The following is a 23,050-nucleotide window of genomic DNA, read 5'->3' as shown; positions in this document are numbered from 1 at the left end:
CCCCCCAAAAAAAAAAAAGTGATAGACCCATTTGAAAATAATTTTGTCTCTTTCAATTCTGCATTTCGGTAAGTTATTTTGATTCATTCAGGAAAGGGATAAATTCTTCATTAAACTGTTGAGAGAATTTCAAGAAATCTTTCATTTCTTGGATAGAAAAGTCAAAGGAGCCTCATAACACAACCACAGTAAAAGAATTCCAATTCTGAAATTCTGCATTTCTAGTTACATTAAAATTTCTCCAACTATTTTTGTCTCTTCTAAGCGCATTCAACATTCCATTTTATACTACTTGCAAATCCAGAGCAATAGACTTTTTTTCCCTCTAGCATCAACTCATTCTGCACTGCACAATTTACCATAATCTTAATGCTTTCATTTTGCTTCCTTCCAAGAGTTAGCAGAGAAGTAAACTAATCAGACCTCGTACAGACACTGAAAAGGCAAAGCTCTGTATACGCAAAGCTGACTTGCTCATAGCCATCAGAGATATCTGTACAAAAGCCTGTGCAGCCGTGTACCTTGGGTCTGGAGGCAGAAATACTTCCACAGCCCTGCTGCGAGCTGGCTGTATCAGAAACACTTCCATTTGTGAGCTCCAAAGGTGGCAAGTTATTACGTATTCTAGTCTCCTACTAAAATGTCTCTGTGTAAGCTCACTAGAAATGCTGCTGCAAGTCCCCAGGTGGTACATGGGACTGAAGGTTGTAAGTCAAACAGCAGCAGTGGGTTACCCAAGCAGAACCATACAGCCTTCCAAGAGACTATCAGAACAAGAACTCTCTTGCTAAATAGGAGCCAAACATTAACATTTCATTATTAGGGTGAAATCCATCCCCATCATAAAAATAGAATCAAAATCAAGAACATAAAATTCTTGATGCTGTTTCCCTTTCCCGTTTCACAAATAGAAAACTGCTTCCCTTATGCAACAAGAGTGAACAACTATTCAATCTACAGCTGGTACCACTGGCTACTGGCCAAAAAGAGACACACATTTTAAAAAAATAAGCTCATTTACAAACACAAGTCGTGCTACTGTAGCTGTAGACAACTCAGATATGTGACAGGAACAACTTGCTCATGCAAGAGAACTGGTGAAGAAAAAAAAAAAAGCATTTGAAGTCCTACAAAATGAAATTAGAACATAACATCCTTCTTGTTATAATTTCTGATTTTGTATTACATGCTTTGCCAAATGCTACACTGAACTATCAAGCGCTGTCATCTTCTAAGTTTGACGACTCAGATTTGAAATGTGTTCCTTGTTCAGGATCACTGTTCCTTGGTTTGAAGGAAATTAGCACACCGCAGAGGCACAGTGCAAGCAGTGCTGACTGTGACTGTAGCAAAACTGCAGCTTATATGGGAGCGCCTGCAGAAAACACAACCCCATCTGCCGAGGAGAGACAACCAGCTGGTGGGACTCGTGTTACCCTCCTGGACCTAGCTGACAACCAGGTAAGTTAGTAACTATACAATCTCCCGCTAAAGCAAAGGAAGCCACACAGCCCCTCTCCCTGGTTCTCCCGTGGCTCTGTTACTGAAATATTTTGAACTACATCGTGCCATTTGCTTTTATTAGCATAATGTAGCTAGAATGGCTGTTTCTTCTTCTAGCATTTAAGAAAATTGTACATAATAGAGGGTTTTGCTTTTATGGTATCAACATACCTCATCTTATCAAGCATGTTCATTAGTGTTAACGTAAGTTTCTATATCCGTTCCCTGTATTTTATTAGTTACAGTGACTTACTCTGATTAGCTTAGTAATTGCTTAGTAATTCAAGTTAACAAAATTAATTCATCCTGGTTACACTGAAATTCAACAACATTGAAACATTCTCCTTTACACTCAAGACAAATACAATTTGGCAACCTCTCGTGGTTATACATTATACATTTCACGTACAATGAACAAAAGTAACCATCCATGCCCTCTCCCATCCCAAAATACCCATTAACAAGGTTTGCTCATTTGGGGGTTGTTTTTTTTTTTCCTTTTTTTGGACTGGCTGTTAGCACTGGCTCTAACTGCATTTCAGTTCAAAACAGTTCACAAACTAATTCCACTGTTTGAGAGCTCAGGGGCAGAAAATAGCGAACACGACTAAAAATCAAAAACCAAATGGTTCTAAAGTCTCATCACTGATCTCGCCTCAGTACAAACTCCTTCCTCTACCCTCAGTCTAGGCAGGTACCTCCTACTTTAACAAGTAAGTTGCGATCTGGTAAGAGAAATGAGGTGTGCACTAAGTGCTACTCACCTTTCAACCATCATTCTTCACACTAACTGGTGGAGTCGGAGACCAGCAACCTCTCCTGCTGTACTACTAGAGACTGCACCACCTCTGCTGCAACCTCCTCACCTGAACGTCAACTGATGTGTGTTGACAGGGACATGTACAGAAAATGCTCTGGCAGCTTTGATAACTGTCTTCAGAAAAGACCCTTGAAAATTCCTAAAAACACACACACACAAACCCCATCCAACCACATAATACATAGAGGAAAGTACGTTATACTACATTAAACACACATACGAAGCATTACTGTGAGCTCCACAAGACTCAATTCCCCATCTCCTGTCATGTCTGAATAATTTATTCTCACAAAAAGTCAGAGGAATTTAAATTAGAAAAAATCCTCACACTTTTCAAACAACTTCAATTAAAAACACCATTAGAATGATGACTGGCCATGTCTGTCAGATGATGGAAGAAGAGATCACTGACCTACATAAACAGTCTTGCTTTTTGAAAACTTTTGTAGATGGGACCAACCCAGCTATGATTTAGCTGTAATCTGAGTAGATGAACATATTGTCAATAAATTTGAACTGCCTGGACACTGCAAAATTAAAGTCTTAACATTTAGCACAGTCATTTCTTGTAAAATATTTGTTATTCCAAGATAAAGGAAAAGGGGCATCATCCACAAGTCTGCAGTGTTGGAGTTACTTTGTAAATCAGCATAATTGACAAAAAGCTGCTCAGCCACTGATTCATAATGGGAAGATGAGAACCAATCCTAGGTCACTTGCTGGCCTTTAGCATCTTTGTTATCTTTCCGCAGGTTCTACCAGCCTGACTGTACAAACCTTTTTTCTAGTCTACTCTTCTGATTCATTCCCTAGCAAACCTAGGAGGATTTCCCAGAAAGACTGATATTTCTTAGATAAAAATGCCTATCATCTAAACCTATGCTTTGTACAGGTTTTGTTTCTAAAAGATAGCCCAATTTGTTCCTTAATTAGAATTGTGTATGTGCCACGAAATAGAGCTATGCTTTCATGGCATCTGCACTTCCATTTCCTAGAACAGGTAATTTCACTGACCTAGAGCTTCTGTCATTTCAACTTCACTCAAATTATGAAGATACGGAGTAATTCTGACAGGCCTTCCTGTGGTGCCAACAATGTTTTGTTAACTGAGCAGAATTAAGGGTTGAAAGAAAGAAAGAAGCTAAAAAACCTAAAATCCCAGTCAAAAGATGAACACTTCATTATAAACACGCTGGATATGTTATAAACCCTTTCCCCAAAAGCATGCTGTGCTGAAACATTTCATTAAATCTTCTACACTTTAAACTACTGACAAGATTATTCTTCCAAAGACTTACTATGTGATTTACTTCAACATTTGTTCTGTGGGGTGACACCTAAGTTTATTTATTTGTGATAAATGAATTAAGCCAGGCTGGATGAGGCTTTGAGCAACCTGGGCCAGTGGAAGGTGTCTGTTCCCATGGCAGGGGGGTTGGAACTCGATGATCTTTAAGGTCCCTTCCAACCCAAACCATTCTATGATTCTATGAATGCTACAAGTATGAGCTGAGTATACCGTCATGCCTTCCTGCTGGGAGACCTCTGCAGAGAATATACAAGCAATGCACTGAAAAGGTGAAAGATGAATTACTTCTTTTGAGGCATTCCCTGAAGGACAACAGATCAATTAAGTCATGTCATGTTTCCAGTTCTATTTGCTCCGTCTCATCCAAGTACGGACACGGTGGCTGCCTCCATTGTATCTTTATTTCAACTAATTATAAATGGCAAAATGCAGGTCAAAGGTGAAGCTTTAAAGGCTAGATACAGAAAGGAGAGATGCACTGCAGACTACAAAACCAGAAAAAAAAAACCCTAGCAGCCAATCTGAAATGCCTGTCATTGAGACAGGACTATACTCTTTGTTTGAAAGAATTTTGGGAGCACTTGAGAAAATTCAAAGGTATAATAGGTTAGTTGGGAAAATTCATTAAAACAGGAGTTATGTGGCTATCTGAGCAATTTACATTGAATAAATCATAATGTGTGTACTGAAAAATATTTCCTCATTAATAAATACAGCAACTAGTACATGGAAATAAATCCTGAGCTGCTCAGGGAATGGATGTTGTGCAGATTCATCTCTACTTCTATTTATGCACTACTTAATTTGCGTGCTAAATACAGAAACGTTTAAAAAACCTTCACCACACAGGTCAAAAGCTTCAGTCAGTCTTATTTCAGCTTATACAGATGAGCAGATCTACTAAATCCTTATATGCATATTCATGGCAACTGTTCATGCAAAAAAACCACCCCAACCCAGCACTCACGTATTTGTATGTTTGGAATTAAGAACTGCACTTTAAAAATTTTACTTGCACTACTTATTCCTGTAAAAAAAGGACAAAATAGAAGAAATTATTTGCCAACACAACCACACTACCAAATTTAAATTAATAATCAACTCCAGAAAAAGTTCAAAACTAGACAGAACATCTAAGGAAAGTCACTTACTAGCGTATTTCTTAGCCTACAATCTAATTTCTATAAAGTGTGATACATTCATATTTATTTGAATTAATTCTACTCTTAACTGGGAAACAGGAGTACAGTTGCAAGTGACCAGGCCTTTTGTATACACTTATGAAATTAAATTTATTTTTTAGCACCTTTATGAAACTAATAAACACCGTTTGTAGAAATCAGAGTACTGGCTTGAGTATTAAGTTCAATTTGCTACGATGGCTTTATGTGCATCTGCAATTCAAGCACTAAAAAGCCAAATGATCTTGCAGTGCTTTAGCTCCAAAGACCAGATGTCTGAAGTATATAACGTTCTTCAAAATGAAAATTCAGGTAGAATGTTATTTCTCTGAAAAAACCCACATGCTATTTTTCAGTAATTGTTTATAAAAGTCAGGCAGTGATAAAAAGATAGACAGTGAAAATTTCCACAGGAATATTACAAGTGATCTGATGGCTACAGTCATTCCAAATCAAGCTAAAGTATATCCACACTTCCTTCTTAATGAAAATGGCCTTGAACTGTCTTGAGTGATTTTATTACTGGGTATAGCGGCTTCTGAGGGATGAAAAGAAAGGACATAAGTTGCTTACAATAAAGTCATTTGCCTAAAAAAGCAATCTCTTCTAACTCCTGAAAGTAAAAAGAAATAAATCAGAACACAAATGACCAGTGTGCAAAAACTCAGCTAAGAGAGTCATAAGGTACTGGTCTGTTGATCACCTAATCTTCCTTGCCTCCCATTCCCCCCAACTTCCACTGTTACCATCCTCCTCTAGCACAATCAATAGGGCTGTCTTCTCTCAACTTGTTTCCTCATTTCTGTCTCTTCATTAAGAATCTCTTCCATGATAATATCTTCATATCCAAAAACCTCAGTTCAGGTCTAAAAACTGACTCATTCCTTAATGATCATTCATTTTCTCCTGCTTCCCCTGCATATCTTGTCCCCTTTTTGTCCTCTAAATCCCACTGGCATCTGCTTCTCTCATGTAGGAGAGAAGAATTATCACAGGAAAGTTCTTAAAAGTTTGAATTTTGTCTCTTCTGGAAGTTTTCCCTTCATTTCTATTTTCTCCATAACTTACTGATTTAACAATCTTTTCTCCATGAAAAAGACAGAAAAATTTAGCGTTCCATCAGCAACTGGTTTCCTCTCATAGTGTTACATATACTACTTACACTTGGCCAGTTCACCTGGACCTGAAGTAAAGCAGAGAATAACTGCAATGTAAATGGTGAAAAGAGAATCCCCAACTAACAAACTACTTTAACTGATGACATTTTCATAGAATGTAGCAAAATACAGACAGGGAAAAAATTCCAGAATATGCCTACTGAGGAACGGAGCTGGTACTAGGAAGCTGGAGGTGCCTGACTGATCATAAAACATTTTTAACAGCTAAGAGTCATATTAACCTTAAAGAATGTCTGAGAACTTCTGGTGCAAACTGAAGTGGTTTTAATACCCAAAAATGCTGACTGGCTTTAAGGAGGTATGTGGGACAGTCCTTAACACAGCTGCCTCAGAGACAGGATTCCTGGGTTCTACTTTTGGTTTCTTTCCCAAGACCACCAAGCATCCCCCAAACAAAAGCAAAGTTGTTATGAACTGAAAAAAACACCACCGCAATTTTAAGCGCTGCTGCAGGCATCTCTGCCAACAGAAAGTCATGCCATTATGTTATTCATGTACCCTGAATTAAAACGAAATAAAACAAAAGCTTCATTAGGTGAAAAAACACTTGGTGGAACACAAATAAACACAGTTCCCTTACTAATACATTTTAAAAAAAGTTAATATTGTATAAACTCCGTCAGTAGCAATAAAACAGACAACAAGTCAAGCCAGACAGAAACAGCAGTCAAGAAGAAATAAATTAGGATGTTACCTCCATTTCATACATGGGTGGCCCCAGGATATCTTTTAAAGCATGGAAATCAATTAAAATCGGCATTTCAGGTGGCAGAGCCAGGTCAGCTGTGTCACTGATGGATTCTGTTTTTGTGTCTTCTGTGACATGCTCTTTGCAATCTAAGAGAAGAAAATCTAATTTAGGATTTGTAGTAGTCTTTCTGGACACAGGAATTAAAAAAAATCATGACAGAGAAAAATAAAATATTCAAAGAAATGTTCAGAAAGCTCATGAAAGTGTGTTTAAATCATCTTTCACAAAAATCATGTCAAATTAAAGATAATATGGCATCAAATTTAATTATAAAGTCTAAACATGTTCTAACTGTTCAGCAGAGATAATATTAAATCTAGAGCACTGACAGAGATGCAACTCACTTGCTTAAATGCATTTAAAATTATGACAAATAGCAAACACATTAAGTTCATTTAGGACTTTGCACTTTTCATCAGATTTGTGCATAAAAACAATTTGTAGGAGATAATTTTTAACGTAGTAGGATATAGAATATGAAGCTGAATGTGGAAATACTGAATGTTCAGTAACTACTGTTCTTTTTACGTACATTTACAACTGTGCTCTCTGGGGTCTCTTTCTGTAAAGATTTATTCTGACACTAATGATTAAGTTCTGTCAAATAAAGTAGGAGCATTTTGGCCAGATTTACATACATCGCTTCGCCACACGGCTGCATTACTTATAGCTAGCCTGCATTATATTCAATAACATCTCATTTCACAGTATCCAGCATGGACAGTGTAACCTACTGCCCTGTAACTCTGCCTTCCTCTCTCCACACCCCAATCCTCCCACACATACCCTCAAGCTCAGAGACTGCGCGCAGGAGAAGCTGCTACACGGAGATCACACGGAAACCAGCTCTGCTGGAAGCCTAACTCACTCATCCAGCCCCGCGTGCCACCTCCTGCCAGCCTGTCCGATGGAACCACTGCCCCGGCGTAGCACAGCCCGCCTTTATTGCAGCCCGTGTAGCACATATTCTGACATTACACTCTTTACTTTTATTTTTGTCTCTTATGACTGTTATGGCTTCACTCAATCATGGAATCATAGGATGCCTTGGGTTGGAAGGGAGCTGTAAAGCCCACCTAGTTCCAACCCCCTCGCCACAGGCAGGGACACATCCCACTAGACCAGGCTGCTTAACTGACGTCCCTCATCTGTTCAACAGCCAGTTCTGAACACAGCACATGCAGTCCTTGCTCAGTGGAAAAACCTCCAACAATTTCAGTGTAACAACTTCATCTATGGCTTTTGTCCTGAAATGTTACACTTACACAGGGCTCTGCTCTTTTCTTTGTTGGATGAGATCTCTCTAAGGTGTCTTAACCAATAACCACCAGCAGCAAAAAATTCCTCAAAGATCAAATTATTAGGCATTTTCAGAAATTCCTACAGGTGTGATATATTCTTCAGGAAGGGCTATAAAATCCAATTAGCCTAACACTTTTGAATGCAACATACTCAAACATCAGCAAGAAGGGACTATATAATTAAAGCAATAGTGATGGATTGAAGTGTGCCCTTTCCTTCCTCCATTTACAGTATGGCTGCATTTCCTACCTACACAACTGTTTCCTCAGCAGAATTTCCTTACAACTTCTGCTTTCTCTACAGATGTGTTTTCTATACAAAACTGAACTGTAATGGGGACCATATAAATATCAAAGCCTCAAAATAGTTTTAAACCAGACTACACAGACGGTTGTTTGCATGAATAAGCTCAAGAACTTAAACATCATTTGTCCTAGGCCTGCGCTGCACATTTACAGATGTGACTGTATAGAGAAGGAGAACGTAAGCAAGGAGTCATTTCCCCACAGAATTTGATCCAGATGCAAAAGGCTCATTACCATTTTCTTGAGAGCCCTAAGCAATATTTTAGTGAAACACAGATAAATGAAAAATACCTGAATGATCCAGATTTTTCTAAGGTTCTCTGGCAGTTTTATGGCAGTGCCTCCCTGCCCTGAGGCTGCCATTAAGAAGAGCATTGTACACATACAAATAATGAAGGTATTTCTTCCTACCCCAATATCACAAGCCCAAGATACATTTAAACCCATAGTCTATATTATGCAGGAATGTATACTGAGCTTCAAGACTTCTGCACCATATTTTGGAAATTACCTGCTGTTGCTTCTTTTCTTTCAATTCTTTTTTACTTTCAACAAAGAAACTGTCTTCCCTTGCGGATTCATGCATGCATAATAACTGAAGATCCAGGAATTTAAACAATTAGAGAAATCAACAAATCACTGATCTTATCTATTTAATATAACTTTAAGAGGTGTTCTGTGCTGCAAAAATAATTCTCAGAATAGATGAAGAGAGAATGTTTCCTTTTCACGAGTCACAAACTATCCTTTTATTCATCTTGATATATCAAAGCCTTCTTACAGTTAGTTTTGTCACAGTGCAATTCTCACTAATGCCTTCATACAGTATATCAGGGAAAACATTCAACATCACTATTACCACAATAACACCAACTCAGCTTTCATTCAGGACTCAAAACTAATAGTTATTATCTAACAGCCCCTGATCTTTCCGTTGTACAACTCATCGCTCCATGCATAAATCCCACTCCTTTCCTGTAAACACTGCCTCTGTCAGACAGCCCTCCTGTTGCACCAGCATGTCTCTATATTTTTTGTTGAACTACTATTTCTGTACATAATAAATTCAAATACATAAATACTAGCAAGTCTAGGAAACATAACCCTGCATGCTATTTTGCAACTCAGACTGCAATTTCAACACTACTTATCTTCAAAACCTGAGTAATTTGATATGACAATTCCTATTTTAAAACACAGCTGAGATTAAAAACAACTGCTTTTGTTCTATACCAATATTCTACCGCCTAACAAACACATATTTCCACTTCCACTTGCTCATATTTCACCTCGTTCTACGTATTCAGCTGAAGGAGACAGACTTCTCGTAAACAAATCAGTAGGTAATTTTTGAGGCCACCTGTCCTATTAAAATAATCAGAAACTCAAAGAAAGAGTTTCTATGATCTAATTAGTAGAGCATAACAAACTCCAGACTTCTTCTAAAAGTATTAACCTAAATTCTGACATCTAATTTTCTATAAAAGCATAGTGATGTTCAAAAATATAATTCCAAACAGTGACTTTCCCACTGAATGAAAAAACATCTTATTTTGTCACCTTTTTAGAAGTGCTGACTATGAAGAATTTATAAAGACACAAGTAATTAAGATTTCCATTAATGATGACAAATATACGTTCCCTACCTATCCCAGATGAATAACCATAAACCATAGTACAAGTTAAATGACACGTTTATCTAAAACAAGACAGTTAAATGCAAGTTTCCAGAAACAGAACTTTTGGTAAGGACAACAGCTTAATCATCTTACATTTTGAGTTAAATTCAAGAAATAAGCTAAAAAGCCAAAGAACTGCCCTTAAGAGAGCTCTATGCTGCACTGGAGGAACCACCTGCTGATCTGCTACTACACTACTGCTTTAACAAAAGAAGCATGGTACCAAGTCCTTTTAACATTTAAAAATTGGAAAAACTAAAAAAAGCCCAACCCAAACACGACAACAAACAACACCCCTCCCCCAAAACAACAACAACAAAATACAAAAAACAACCAACCAACCAAAAAAGGAAGATTATGTTTGTAAAATTTCCAGAGGAGAATCTGCAGCTACTAAAAAGAAAACATGACAATGTTTCTCAGGAACCCACCTTTGCAAGTTTCCAAAAAAAACCCCAAAATTTTGCATGTAAATACTCATTTTGTAAGAAAATGGACCCCTAAGAAAGCATATTGACAATGAACTACTATATACAATTCGTGATTTAACCTAAAAAGGAATTCCATGGCACAAAGTCAAAGACTTAATAATTTAAGACTGCCACTTTATTCTAGAGATATAATGGATATGAGTCAATAGAAGAGCCTAGAACTTCCTGAACATGTAACAATTTCTCAGCTCCTCATAAAACATATTTCAGTTAAGCACTAGTAATACATAGGTCTTAAACCCAAAGATTTCTAGCCATACTTACTGGCCAAGATAGAATAATATAATAGAAACATTAAATTTTTAAACAGCTTTTAACATAACATATTCTGGTTTGCTGAATTGCTATGAAGAGGTATAAGAATGAACATAAGCATGAAATAAAAGGTTTCAAGTTTGTGGGCAATTAAAGGGAATACAGTATGTTCTCTTTCCTCAGCTGATTTACTAGCAGATGCTTCCGCACATGACAGTCAGAACCAGAATTCTTTTAGCCCATCCAAACTAACAAACTCCACAAAATGTCATTTAGGTAGGAAAGGATGGGATTGCCCTTGTTAACAACAATCTATATTCAAAGCCAGGCACAACATGAAAGTACATCTTAAATCTTATGCACTACATATTTGGGAAGCGTTGCTTCCAAAAGATTTTCTCTCCATCTTGGGACCCCAATCCTACTAACACTTACTTGTATACTTAAATTGAATGCTACGTGCATTTCTCCCCACAGGATCAGAAAATTTCTCTTTACACAAAATAATTACATTCCATCAATCCTGATCTGGAATAACAACGTGTACTTAAAGCACTCGAATTTGAAGTTTTCATGCAGAAATATTTAGATAAATTAACATGGTAAAAATATAGTTTGCATATAAACCCAACATGTCACAACATTTATGCCTCTCTGGCCTAAAACAGAAAAGACATTCCAAGCAATTTTTAGAAAGGACCACATACTACAGTCTGCAGAGCTGATAAGTATACTAATGCCAGCACAGCTGAGTGGCTACAGTCATACCACCATGGGATTTATGCTGATCAGATTTCATAAACTCATTTCCCAGTGCTATGGGAGATCCCGCACTGCTGGAAGTGCTGAGTTTTGGCTAGAACATAGAACAGGTCACTTTTTGCAAGAGCAGTGATGTTAGCCCAGCTGTATTAAGGCCCTTATACAAAAATATAACACCAAGCAAACCCCCCCCCAGTTATGCATAATAATGTTTTGTGACTAAAATGCATGATGTCCAAGTTGAAGGAGGGAGAGTAAAGGCTACATGTTTCAGTTCACGGTGACCACTTCAGTCAAACTTGCATTTAAACTCACAACTAAGGGTTGTTTCATCCACAAGGAGTCAAACAAACTGTATTAATTATTTAAGTATTTTCAAGGCCTTCGTTTCAATGTAGAATCCCCATTTAATCACTTTTAGTTATTAAATATTACCCATTCTCAACCTCCTTACAAGTCTGAATTAGACAAATCATTTTTCACTCTGGCTTTTAACTGTTGTATCACGATATCATGCCTTAGCACACAGTTGCTGCATTGTATTCTTAAGGCAGTTGCACTAAAATAGGAATGAGAGTTTCACATATTTTTGTGACTCCTAGAATTTCTTCTAGTGTCAAAGACTAGATGAATGTCTCATAAATCTTAGATAGTGTTTCAGTAAAATCTCAGATAGTGTTACTGTACACAAGGATGACTCCCTGGAGAGGTCTGAAAAATGACTCCATTTGCTTTTCCTGAAGTTCACTGTACAAATTCAACAACCAACACAAACTAACACTTCTCCACTTGCCAACTTTATCATAACGCTCAGGAGTCAAAGGAGCAAGGAAGGCAATACAAAGCTGCCAGGGTATTTCAGTCATGCATTTCTGGAAAGAGCTAAACATAGCTTGACAGCACATCTCCCAGCATCGGTTCGGCTATGACAGGTATCCCTCCACTTTCAGAGCCTACCATCAAACAGTGTCAAAAGCCTGATGTTTACAAAGCCTTGAAAACAGATGCTGCACTTCGAGTTAATAATCTGATTTAATCAATATAATGATGGAAATTTTGTGGTTCTACCACATAATGTCTGTCTTTATTACAAACCCACAAGCCAGAAGGCACTTGGCTGAATAACCACAATAGGCACTATGTTACTATTCTGATATGCTACGAATCATACACAAATTATGCTTTAGCAAGTTAGAATCTACAGGCAAACCTGTAGGTTGCCCTCTCATATTCACAAGTCAGCAAAACTGAATTATAGGTCTTTTTATACAGATAAAGAAAAAAAAATCAAGAAATAATTCTAAATGAAACTATTAAGAGACAATTTATTAACTATTCTCCCAGAGTCAGTCATTATATAAAATAAAAATTCATTATCACCATGCACAACTGCACAAATGTCCACTAATCAACAGGAAAAAAAAAATTACAAAGAAATAAATTTAGGCTATAAATCCCGCTATTTGCATCAACTTGCAAGTATTTGGGGATATTTACAGGTTTTGTTTTAGATACTTTGTTATTTCCAATAGACTGAATGAAAACTAAACAAAAATATTTTTTTAAAGTGTCCTACTCTCATATGCTCCCAGGAAGTGCCATATTCTGCTAAAAATACAGCAGGGTGTAAGTACATTATTAGTACAAAATAAAACTCATTTTGCAGACTGCACCATTCTATGCATCTTCATAATTCCAAAGTTTAACTATAGAGCAACCTGTCCCTTGGACTCCCTTGTATTAATACAGCTTTTTTTATGGACAATTTTGATTTCAGAAGTAGAAAAGCAACTCTTCACAGCTTGTTTCTTCTATGCCTACTCCAAATTGTGTGTAAACCAAAAATGCTAGCATTTTGCTCTCTTTTGAAGCACTTAGCTTCCTGTTTTCACTTAGCTCTCCTAAGTTGCAAGTCCAGTACTAATTTTAACAGTGTAAATACCTAAGTTGCAAGTCCAGTGCTAATTTTAATGTTGTAAATACCTCTCTCACTGGATTGAGATGTCTAATACAGTTCCTTTTTGTTCTTTGCTTTAATAGTAAAATGTTTCTTCTTATACTATCAGGAGTTGTGCTCTGAACCTACTTCTCATTTAATTTATCAGAAGGCTTGAAGAGCAGAATGACACTTTTTTAAATTCAGCAATTGCATTAGACCTTTTAAGCACATTTTAGACACAGCTACTATTCAGTGCAAAGAAATAATTTAAAAATATGACTTGTCAAAATTCCTACCAAAAAAAGCAAGAGCAGCAAAGACACCTGATATTGCTTGACGCTAGTAAGCCTGGCCACTGCAGCCTAAAGGCTCAGTGTTCTGGTTCAAGAGCAAGCTCCAAAATGCTGAAGAACTTAAAGCTGTTTGTGAGTATTCTGGAGCAAAAGCAAGCAGCTATTCTGCAGTTTTTGCTTTCCCGTGTCCTCTGGTACACAGCTGTTCTCTACAGACTGGCAGTATTTCTTGTCAGAAAGTGTGAACTAGACACCTTGCAGTCTTTAAAAAACAAATAAACAACACACCCAACACCCTGCTTGCTAGATTTTATTGAGACTAAGGACTAGCCACATTTTAGAAGTTCAGCTTCAGGTTTGTATTCTGTCCTTTCACATTTCTCATCTACCTTGAACTGTGGGCTCCCGCAGACGCCTAGTGCTGCAGTGAGCACTCTGGAGCCGTCAACAGAAAGCTGCTGTGTACGGTGAGATCCTCCATCAGCAACCGGCTGGAAAAAAAGCACAACCCTCTATGCTGTGCGTGGCATGTTTCACCAAGCGCAGGATGGATGTTAATTTTTATTAAAGAGAACGTTAACTTGGAGATGAAAAAGGGAGCAATCACCAGCTGCATGTTGCACATGAACTGTATTATGGGCCTGAGTTCTTCCTTCCCCCCTTCTACTTCAAGTATAGAAAGAGGTCTGCTTTTACCGGGGAAGCAGTTACCTGAGTATTTTTGCTGTTTGAGAATTCTATGTTTAGTTTTCATTCAGTCTGGTGGATGACTGGGAATCATAAATCACTACTGTCTGTATACAAGGGAAACAAGAGCAGACTTACTGAAGTTGACAAGCTACCAAAGCTCCAGGAGACGTAGAATAACTGCAGTCTTGAAAGGCACATAAAAAAAGCTCTTAAACCTTTCTAATTTTGAAGTTCTTCAAGCAGACATTTATTTTAGCGTACAACAAAATAAACAGATTGAGTTCTGAGCTGGTACAGCATGCACAGCACAGTTAAAGAACCTCTTTAAATACAATAACTAAAGCCACGCTTGTTTTTTTATTAAAGAAAGAGTGAAAGATTTGCGTAAAAAAACCTAGAAAGACATAAAAACATACACAAATCGTAATTGCATACCTAAGATACGAAACAGATCCATCGTACATCTCAATTACCAACCTGGCAGGCTGCAATTACTCTACTTATGTCCCAAGCCATAATTCAGCAGTACTTGCACCATGCATAATAAGAATGTCACTCTATCTACAAAGCTTTTAAAAACAGAGCCCTTAAAGAAGCATAAAAAAGGAGAAAAGGTTGATAAATCGGCTTCCTTGTGACTACATTAGAAGCTTCTTTTTTAATAAAACATGCAAAAGATACACACCTTCTCCTTCACCCACTTCAGCACGATCTGGCTTTGTTTCTTTGTGCTGTCCTTCTGCCACTTTCACTGCCACTGCTCTGCAAATAGCTCCCAGCTTCCGATCCAGCGAGCGGACCCCTGCCTCTCTGGTGTATCTAGCGTAGAGACAATTGTTTTACTGGTGGATATTCTTTGTAAGAGAGATTTCCTTTGAATGTAAACACACTTTCTTTTTAAAATACATCCAAATACAATGAGATGCGACAGGCAGTGAGACCTTGGGCTATTCTAATAAACAGGAAAAAAACTGTCATGTGCTTTTATCAAAATAATTGTGATTTGCTGATAAAATTGTAAAGAAAGACAAACTACTGAGTGGGAAGAAGACCTGACTAACACCTGGTGTCAAAACTCAGCAAAAAGCTAAACAATGCTTCAATAGCACTGAGCTCTTCTCAGATGCATAAAAATTAGAAAGAACTATTTTAAAACTCAAAATACAGTTCACTGAAAGTTGAAGAACTGACTGTAAAAGAATATTTTATTTTAGTCTATGAATTACAAAGAAACACCAGACAGTAACACTCACTAAATGCCAAAACGCTGTTCCTGGTCATAAAAGACTTCTATTCCTTAAACACCAATAGACTTTTTCCCTGGGAAATGAGCTAGTTTTAAGTCCAAAAGATGTTCTGATCAATATCTTTACTCTCACGTCCAACAAAAAGTAGTTTTAGTTAACACAAGCTATTTAAGAAACTACAATTTTTTTAACCTAATTACAATTTTTAGACAGATGTGGCCCATCAAGTCACAAGAAACAATAATTTCCATTTTTTCTACAAAAGTGACAGAAATAAAACTTCATTCTTTAAAATAAAGGCTGTCTGCTGTCAGGACCATGGCTTCACACACTGAACACTGCAGCAATACTAGCGTCAAGTTTTTCTGTTTATTCATAGTGCCTTGCAATTGTGTTAACACAACTGATTGTGAGCCAGTCTGACAGTCAGAGCAAGGAATTCTCCAGAGAAGGAAGGATGATTTGGTTTAGACAGCAGAGCCAGACAGAGATCAGGAAACAGCAATTCCATAAATTATCAATTGTCAAACTTCTGAAGCTATTAAGGACAACAGATCTTAAGAAATGTTTCGTGTTACCACTTAATAAATGATTACTAGTTAACAGAAAAAGAAGTTATCCAAACTTAAAGCAATGAATAACAGATTTACCTGGTAATTATGTCTAAAGTGGTTACTTGTGGAATCTGTATTTGCTGTGGAGTCAGGCCATGTTGTTCAAGCTGTTTAGGAATCAAGTGTCTATGGGCAATTTCAATTTTTTCTTCTTGTGTGTATCCTTCAAAAGAAAAAGCATATGTTTACTAATCTTTTTGCTTATACACATTGCTTATACACAAATCTGCTACAATATAAGCAGATTTCTTACAATTTATAATTGTACCTGATTGAATTTAACAAGCCCCCCCCCCAGCTATAATTTAAAAGGCTGTTGGTATGCTACTTTGTGGTTATTCATAACTTCATGTGAACGAGAATAGAATTTTAGTGTTTCAGAGATCCCTTTCTTCATCGGAATCTTAAAAAGACACATCAGCCAACAGCCAGTTAGCAGCACATTAATTAGTGAAAATACTGTTACAGAATGTATCAATGTATCTCCATATACCTGGAACTGAATTTTCCTAAGAGCAATGCTAAATTTCATTCTCGTGACAGAGGCCATAATGGAGGCATCCTGACCAATCTCTTTCAATGATTCTGGCCACTCAGTCTAGATTCCTAGCAGGCTTACCTTAAGGAACTGCTTTTCATTTCAGGAAAAACACCCCAACACTGTTTAAGGACTTGCAATAACCACTTTAATGAAAACACTGCAGTGTTACCTGGAACTTGAATAACTTCCATCCTGTCCAGTAGAGCAGGTGGGATAGTAGCTGTAGTGTTTGCAGTAGCTATAAAAAGGACTTGGGACAGATCAAAGGCTACATTTAAGTAGTGATCGGTGAAACTGTGATTTTGTTCTGGATCCAAGACCTTAACAAGAGTGAACACAAAATGGACGCAGTTGCTCAATTAGAAGTAAACAAAATATGCACATCTTTATGATATTCCATTTGGATCTGTCAAATCTGATTTTACATTAATAAAATGTAATGAATATTACTAAAACCTGACTCTCGATATCCTGTTACTCCAATTACTCTGTAACTGCATTCCACACCACATGCAAAAGAACCAGTCGTTTTCCCATTAGTTCCTTTTACACTTTTCTAAACAAGACTGCGACATTTCTTCAATCATCAAGTACCTCCTGTGAGCTATCTCCATGACCTTTCACAGATGGTAGAGAGTGGCCCTTCAAAGACTCTCAGCATCCTTGGAAAAGCAGCCCCTGTGGTCCCATGGACTTGTACGAGTGGAACTCTCTCAAGTAATCCCTGACTCCAATCCTCATTTGCTGCTGGTAGCTCCTCTTTCTGAGCCAACCAACCTGAGAGATCTCACTGTGAAGACCAAGTTAAAAATCTTTAGAACAGAAATGTTTTATGATCACAACAAACTAGTAAAATACTTTTTTTACAGAATGGAAGAAACACCTGAGAACTTTTCTTTTAAAAACAGAACCATTTCTGATTTTATTTTGAAGTGTTGCATGACTTAAGGCTAATATTTGGAAATATATTGCAACTGTAATTAAAATACAAGTTATATGTTCCCCTTAATAGTGGGAAATCTTGCAACATGCCAAAGCAGATGCCTCAATTCTAAAACTAAGGCTGGAAATCAGTGAATGCTATTGTTCATTAGTTATAAGCTATTCAAAAACTTCTCTTCTTACCCTCTTCACCAGGCAGCTGCTATCATTTACGCCCTTCTTTACTGATGAAGGCTAAGGCCTTGAAGTATCCTGACTAGCCAAGTACACAGATGCATAATTCAGAGTTACAGACGTCTCTTCCTTCAACTCGTCCTACAATCTATCCTTAAAATGGAGGGGAACACAACAATAGGCAGTGTATCCAAGCGCAGCATCTACAAACTGTCTTCAAAGAAAGTAGCTCTGTACCAAATATTAGTGTCCCATTCAAAATCTACTCCTGCAATTTTTTCAAAACTGATTTAAACAGCAAATCCTCATTCAACTTACCTGTTTTTTGTGGTTTTTTTACAATGATAACACAGAATTTCCAATAAAGTCCAGTCTATTAGCTGAAGCATTTGCAACTCCTTCCAAAGGTGTTGAAAACCAATGTATTCTGACAGACTAAGTTGTTTTTTTATAACATTTATCTACACGTGCCTTTATCTCTTTCTCCTTTTAGTCTGCAACTAGAAGTCCTTACGAATCCTACTAAGTGCTAAGCTGGTGATTATAATACTATTTACAAAGATATACAAAATATTGATGCTGTACTCATGCACAAACAATACTATCCAATGAAGGTAAAGGAAACTGCAATCAAAACCAACTCAAATTGTATCTAAAAATGTGAATTATCTGAGATTTTCTACAAGGGCTAGAGTTTCTCTGGACTAATAACTTCTTTGTCATGATCACTGTTTCTTAGAATAAGACATATAACAATGTCATGTCTATGCATTTAAAAAGATTTTCCAAAGCAAATAGAACTGTTCTTCAGCTAGGCATCTGTGCTAAAGTTCAAGTTCAAAAGTTTTCAAAGATATTCAACTAATACAAAAATATTAAGTACAAAGAGAACATTCAGTGAACAAAACATCTTGATTAATTCATGGCTGACAGGTCACATGCATACAAAGGATTCTCTGTACCAGCTTTTTATTACCACAAAATCCAGAATAAGTTCCATGAACATTTAATTGCCTGGCTATGCTCCTGGTCTAATTTCCCTGCATACAAATACTCACTATCAGGCACTTGGATCCATTTCTGTTTTCTTCTGTTTTAAACAGAGGTCATCTAAATTTAGACTAAAACATTCCCTTGTTGATGATCAGTAACTGAAAATATGAAGACATTCTGTTTTGCTTAAGCAACAATTCAGCAGAAGCACTAGAACTAAACACATATCCGGCAATTATAAAACATTAGCCTTTGCTTCCAAGCTTACAGGCTATGGCAATTTTCTTCTTGAATACATCCCATTGTAGACAGTGAGAATTTAACACGCCTACACATTAAGGAAAAAAGGATGTGCCTTTTACACTTAATGATGGCACTTACCAAACAAGAAGCAGCAGTCTGAAAAACAAGTGTGCCAACGAGGTGACCACTTAATATTGTTTGTTCTCCTACATAACAGCTACCTTTGCTCATCCCAAATGCACTTTCCAACAATGTAAACCGCAAAAAGCAGAAGAAAATTAAGCTTTTATGTCCAGGCATGAGTTCTCCATTATAAGAGGCAAAGCACCTGCTTCAGGATGTTTAGACAGCAGTAGAGGGATATACAGGTCTCACATGGGAGCAGCCCAGACATGGTTAACAGAGCAATTACTTCTCCAGATACAACTAATGGTCAATTAGGAATGACTTACATAAAGACTGCAACCAGTGCACACAGCTGAAAGCTAACCTGATAAACCTCAGCTGGAATAATTCATGGCAGGAGCTGAGCTGAATATCACTGAGAGTGTGGTTTTAAAATGTGGAAAAAAAGAAATGCCCCAAAGCAGCAAAAGTATCAAAATTCAAACACAAATAATTAAAAAATAAATTTATTTCATCTGCACTCACACACTTGACATGATAGAAGAACAGAATGCTAATTTGCTACTGCAAGACAGGGAATGAAAAATAAATTAAAAGCAGCAGCAAAGGTCGAACAAAATTAACAATATTAACGTACAGATCTGGATTTATGATTGGAATGCTTGCAAAGAGAGTTATTCTCTTTCCAAAAAATGCCAAATCATTGCTTCATTACTGATTTTGACTGCCTAGCAAACAACAGTCAGCTCGCTAACAAAATTTGATTTTCATGTATTTTTTTATCCATGCATTGACTAGATTTTTGGTCAGCTTAGTTCAATATCTAAAGGAGAAATGACAGACGAAATATACCAGCAAACTCAGAAACAGAGCTCATTGCCATTAATAGCAATGAGTAAATAAAATTCCACAAGTGAAAAGTACAAAGAAAAATGTATTTGAATATTAGTTCCACTCTCCCACTTGTTTTCCTTGCACTTAAGAGGCTTTTCATGCACCTGAGAAATGTGTACTACACCCCTGACAAATACACAGGTAAAGGACCAAAACTGTCATTTTTAAAGCTAGAAAAGTGAAACCATGATATTTTCTGGCACATGTAAATTATTACTAGTTCATGTTAACATGCAAAGATCAAAACAGATCTCTCAAACCATCACCTGTTCATACTCAGATTTTCAAAAAACTAGTTGGCCTTGTCAAAACAGTAATTTTACACTATCTAGAAGGAAGAAAGTAATGACATTTGTAGAATGTCAATTGACATTTCATTTGCAGAAAGTCATACAGCATGCAGATGAGCTCATGACACCTGAATTTAAGAGGCATTTTTCGTATTCAAATCACTGTATTGAGCACTGTCATTCAAAAAAAAATCATTAGAATGACTGTAGGCAAATACTACCAGAACCACTTTCATATCCCGTATTCAAATCACTGTATTGAGCACTGTCATTCAAAAAAAAATCATTAGAATGACTGTAGGCAAATACATATTTGTATCATATCCCCACCTACAACTGCCCAGCTACAGAAGTTACCACACCTTAAATCTTTCATTTTCAGTGAGCCAGGCTAGCTCAAAAAATTTGGATAAGTATCTTTTACTAACCCAACTCCTTTTGACTGAAACAGGGAAAGAACAATCACAGAAGCAGTTCAGCTGAAACAGTGATAGGATGGTAGCCCCTAAAGCCAGAGAGAACATGAAAGAGAGGTAGACAGTGTAAAAATACAGCAGTATAAGGAAATTCTAAATGTGCACAATACCAAAACCAATTAAGCTGCTACATCTGCTGTGGACAGCCTCAAGCATTTCGGCCAAACCCAGCCTTGCTGTACCATTACCTTCCTCATTCCCTCCTTTCCTCATCATCAGTGCTAGCGCAGGAAGAGGTACACAGCCTCCTGCACTAAGATGCTGGGTAAGGGCAATGTTCTTTGTCTCTTCCCCATACCTAAGGAGGTGCTCCTTCCTTTCTCCAACAAACTTCTAGAATAAACCTGCTGAATTCGCAAGTCAGTGGAAAAAGGTATTGTACTGGGATATCATCATGTATCACACTCCAGGGAAAAAGAAGGCAGAAAGAAGGTTCTGGCAACTCATTACTGTTCTCTGCTACAGACTCTTCTGACACATGAAGCCTGTAAGGCTTCTGATAGGTCTCAATTCATCTCCTTCATAATCACCCAAGATTTAGCCTCCTGCAATCCCAACAACCAACCTAATTAATAACATCTCAACAGTTGATGGATTTACAAAACATTCCAACAGTATCGCATTCACCAACATCCTTACTTTATCTTAGATTTTACTTGTGCCTTTAAGCAAGTCAACTTTAACACCTCTAAACTCTTTGTGATAAAATAACTACACCATGTACTTCAAAATTAGATTCCTTTGTACCTTGCTTTGAGTCCCAGAATTTAAGAAAAAACAACACTTAACAGCTGGCTCTCATGGAAAGCAAACACTCACATTATAATCACTCAAGGAGTGGGGATCTGTGACTTAAATGAAAAACTTAAGTTCAGAAAGTTAATAACAACACTAATTAAAGAAATGCTGCTAGAAGAACGTGCAACTAGTCCATATTACATGCTAAGTAAAATGCTTCGCTCCAATATAAGCTTGTACCATCAAAAGCTTCTAAAATATATTAAAATTGTTCCAAGAAAGGGAAAACTTGAAGAAGTCCAGCTACCCTCTGCCTGCTCTACAGTTCGTTCTTACAGCTAACAGCATTCGGACATTAAAAATCATTGTCTTGCAGTCCCCCAAATAAGTAATGTTTAAGGCTTGAACAGTCTTTAAATATACAAACCACTTAGTACAAAATACATCCTTGTACAGATCACTGTGACTAAAGACATCTTACTTAGCACACTATGTAACAGCATTTGTATTGTGCACAAGTGATTGACAGAAATCCAACAGTGTCAAAACACAGTGCCAGTATTTGAATAAAACAGCTGACACTGGCATGCTGTCTTTTGTCTGGTGAATCTTCCTTTCAAGTCCAGAATTTTAATTCTTTTTAATTACAAATGAAACAATGCTTGTAATTTAATATCTCTTACCTCAAGCAAGGCTGCTGCAGGATCCCCCTGCAAGCTCTTCCCCAGTTTATCAACCTCATCTAACAGGAATACAGGATTGTTAACCCCAACAGTCTTCAATCCATTGATTATTCTGCCAGGCATACTGCCAACATAGGTGCGTCTGTGAGAAATAAATGTACAGGGGAAAGATGGGCCAGACACAGGGAACAGGAGTAGAAACACCAAAAATAAAACTCAAAGGAAAATATACGAATAAGCAATATTGTAACAACTCTTGCTTTTTCACAAAACTTTTTGGAACTAGGTGATAAAAATATGGAATATGCATCTGAACTAATATAAGCAATTATATCAGCAGACGAAAATCCCGGTTCCATGGGGCACTAGTTGGTCTGGAAAGACAAACATATGCATTGAAGTATATCCACACTTCTATCACTTGCAGGCATTTTTCATGATTCAGTACAAACGTACTTGTACTGTAGGAACAAGCAGAAGCAGATTTGGGAACCCCACTAACATTAACATTTTAATAATGATGATACTGGGCTTTTGTCATCACAAGAGTTCACACAACATGTCACAAATTAGGGCAAAATTCCAAATATGCTCAACTGTTGATGTCCCCTGTATATACAGTATGCTTTAA

At 37.2% G+C, this 23,050-nt stretch overlaps 1 protein-coding gene across 1 annotated transcript in view; it reads right to left on the bottom strand.

Annotated features, from left to right (window-relative positions):
* Positions 1 to 23,050, bottom strand: part of LONP2 (lon peptidase 2, peroxisomal) — a 43,711-nt gene that overhangs the window by 5,355 nt on the left and 15,306 nt on the right. Inside the window, 5 exon segments of the mRNA XM_010077193.1 lie at positions 6,686 to 6,828; positions 15,144 to 15,277; positions 16,356 to 16,482; positions 17,030 to 17,180; positions 22,420 to 22,561. Of these exon segments, the coding sequence (XP_010075495.1) occupies positions 6,686 to 6,828; positions 15,144 to 15,277; positions 16,356 to 16,482; positions 17,030 to 17,180; positions 22,420 to 22,561 (697 nt within the window).

This window comes from Pterocles gutturalis, unplaced genomic scaffold, assembly GCF_000699245.1.
Source record: "Pterocles gutturalis isolate BGI_N339 unplaced genomic scaffold, ASM69924v1 scaffold26493, whole genome shotgun sequence".
Classification (NCBI taxonomy): Eukaryota; Metazoa; Chordata; class Aves; order Pterocliformes; family Pteroclidae; genus Pterocles; species Pterocles gutturalis.
The sequence above is the reverse complement of the archived record's forward strand: the minus strand, read 5'-3'. Positions and strand labels throughout refer to the sequence as shown.